Here is a 2,997-nt window from a genome sequence, read left to right on the forward strand (position 1 = left end):
AATACACAGTCTCTGAGGGAAATTTAGTTGCATCGACTTCCGTCTTTACAACGAATGGTTATAAATGATATATGCCGTAAAGCAGTCAGCACATTTGGAGTTGTTTTGTGTGGCAGGGTTACTGCCACCCTCATCTAAGTTGTTTAGTGTTGGTGAAGTTATGAAAATATTTTATGAAGGTTTGGTTTAAATACAATTTGTTTTCACTCCTTCGATTTTCCAAAAGAACAATATTACAGGATTGTATGATAATAAAACTTTAAAAGGTATAATTTTTTTAATGGTTTTTGTGTCATTGGTATTCAGTGTATTCACCCCTTGGCTGAATTTTGATTCACCCCCCAACCCCCGTTAGAGCAAAGCCTCCTCTAAAGAGGAGTCAATGTTTGTGGTTTTTAAACTGTCTGGCTAACAGTCCGCCATTTCTTTTAAAGCAGCCACTTTTGATTGAGATGTTTATTATCATCTTCTCTCTCCATGGCAGGTTGCTGTAGTTTAATCAGATTATGTTGCGTAACTTTGGTGTAAGTTTGTCTAGACATGACGTAATACAACGGGTCATTTTAAAAAGGTCACCTAAAGTCTTCCAGGTTTCTTAAGTGCTCAGTAAAACTTTCTGATTTAGCCAAAGTTTGAACTGATAAGCAGCTTTTTTTGCCTGCTGTTTCCAGCGGAGCCATACAATGACACGTCTCACAATGCATCCGACCCCTACGGTGGTGAGTCTGTTTCTGTGATGGAGACCTGCTTCCTGTTAACCCTGTAGTTTGACAGTAACATGGTCTGCACACTAATCAGTGAAGCTGAATCTAACCTGAACTAACTGCTTTATCTAAAAGCTCTTTGAATAACATTTTCATAGCTCTGCCTCTGTTTTTCTTTTGGTTTTAAACAGTTTATCTAATGTGTGACTTATTGATGAGTATTTTTTTTTCAGACACTCCGTAGTAAAGGAGTTATATTTCATGATGTTTCGTAAACGCACAGTTTGGTGAATAGTCTGTATGGTGGTGCAGTGGGTAGTGCAGCAAGAAGGTTCTGGGTTAAATTTCCAGTCCAGAGTCTTTCTGCATGCAGTTAGCTGTTCTCTGTGAGTCCTCTCCAGGTACTCCGGCTTCCTCCCACTTTCCAAAAACATGACTGTTAGGTTAACTGGCTTCTCTAAATTGTCCTCAGATGTGAGTGTGTGAGTGCATGGTTGAACGTATCCGTGTTGAGACTGGCAGCCTGTCCAAGGTGTACCCTGCCTTTTGCCCATACACTCCAGGAGATAGGCAAAGACCCCAACAGTCCCTGTCGGAATAAGCAGGAGAAGATGGATGGACTCGACAATGAATTTCATACTGGATTAGAATGTTCCAGTAAATACAACAAGCTGTCCAATAAGGAGGCCCTAGAAAACCCCAACCAATGAGTCAAAGCTCTTATTTCCTTCCATAGGAGGAGCATTAGGTTACAGAATCCAGGAAAATAGCCTTCAGCTCAACTACCCAAACTGGTGGTGAACAATGGTGGAACAGGGAGGAAAACTCTAGAATGTCTCCAAGCAGGACAGTAGTGATGGTCTAAAGTATGCTTGGAGTCCTAGTCTTAGTCTGGGTCTCAGCCTCCAAAGGCTGGTCATGGTGTTGGTTTGGGTCTCTAAAGATCTTAGTCTTGGTCTCAGCTTCTAAAGATCTTGGTCTTGGTCTCAGCCTTAAAGGTCTTAGTGTTAGTCTTGGTCACAACCTCTAAAGGACTTGGTGTTGGTCTCAGCCTAAGGTCTTAGTCTAAGTCCTGCTCTCAGCCTCCAAAGGTCTTGGTCTCGGCCTCTAAAGGTCTTAGTCTTGGCCTCAGACTCCAAACATCTTGGTCTCTGTCTATAAAGGTCTTGGTCTCCTCCCTTTAAAGGTCTTGGTCTCGGCCTCAGCCTCTTAAGGTCTTGTTCTAGGTCTTGGTTTTGGCCTCCAAAGATCTTGGTCTTGTTCTCAGCCTCCAAAGGTCTTGGTCTCTGCCCTTTAAAGGTCTTGTTCATGGTCTCGACCTCTAAAAGTCTAGGTCTTGTCTCGGCCTTAAAGGTCTTGGTTTATGCCTTAGAATCACGTTGATCTCTCACAACCTTTGTCCTAAGCTGCCTCCTCCTGTTAACGATCATGCTGTCACAATAGACCCACACCCCCACACATAAAGACTGATTGACTGAACTTTGCACATTCTCCCTGTGCTTTATTTGACCAACCAGTAGATTTCCTCCTGCAGTAGTTTCAATGGATAATTATCTCTTCTTCTCCTATTTCTTTTTTGACCTGAAATGCTTGATTGAATAAACACCAAACTCCTTCTGTGGCTTTATGTGGCACATCGTCCCTTCAATGACGATTCCTATCATGTTTGTTAAATATTTCTGTAAATGAGAACATTGGCTGATTTTGCCGTCTTTGCTGACCAGCGGTAAAAAGTAATGTTTTTTATCTGTTTTTTTCAAATTCCTTCCTGTGAAACGAGACCGTTAGCGTTAGCTTCTTGCTCACAGATAAGAGATGAAAGCCAGCAGCAAGGAAATGATCAGAATAATAACGTTAGCCGATGTGACAGGGAGGATGTTTAGCTACTTGGAGGAAGTGACTCATGCAGCCGGATAAATTAATGCTTTTGTGCTCAGATTAACCTCCCATCATTTCTCATTTACAGGCCGCAAAGTAGCACAGTCCCCGCCAACCTTCCTGTCCCCCTCAGGGCAAGAGAGCTCCAAAATGGTGCTACGAGATGAGCAACTGCTGCTGGAGTGCATTGCTGCTGGGCTGTGAGCACCAACACCCACACATAAACACAAACATGCTCAAACCGCATCCCTTTGGTCTCATCCAGATAAAATCCCACCATGATTGCAAACATGTTGGTACAGTAATAGCCATTCAAAACGGCCCTTCGCATCTGAATGGAAGCTGAATGGCAGCTAACTTCCCTGCAACTCCCAGCAATATGCCCTCCAACTTCCAACCATGTTTTTTACTCTAA

At 42.8% G+C, this 2,997-nt stretch overlaps 1 protein-coding gene across 1 annotated transcript in view; it reads left to right on the forward strand.

Moving 5' to 3' along the window:
• Nucleotides 1-2,997, forward strand: part of LOC107101175 (neurofascin-like) — a 129,125-nt gene that overhangs the window by 52,812 nt on the left and 73,316 nt on the right. Inside the window, exons 9-10 of the mRNA XM_015399976.1 lie at nt 672-719; nt 2,671-2,782. Coding sequence (XP_015255462.1) covers nt 672-719; nt 2,671-2,782 — 160 coding nt within the window. The remainder of the gene's footprint in view (nt 1-671; nt 720-2,670; nt 2,783-2,997) is intronic.

Source organism: Cyprinodon variegatus, unplaced genomic scaffold (assembly GCF_000732505.1).
Source record: "Cyprinodon variegatus isolate N-32 unplaced genomic scaffold, C_variegatus-1.0 Scaffold1063, whole genome shotgun sequence".
NCBI lineage: Eukaryota > Metazoa > Chordata > Actinopteri > Cyprinodontiformes > Cyprinodontidae > Cyprinodon > Cyprinodon variegatus.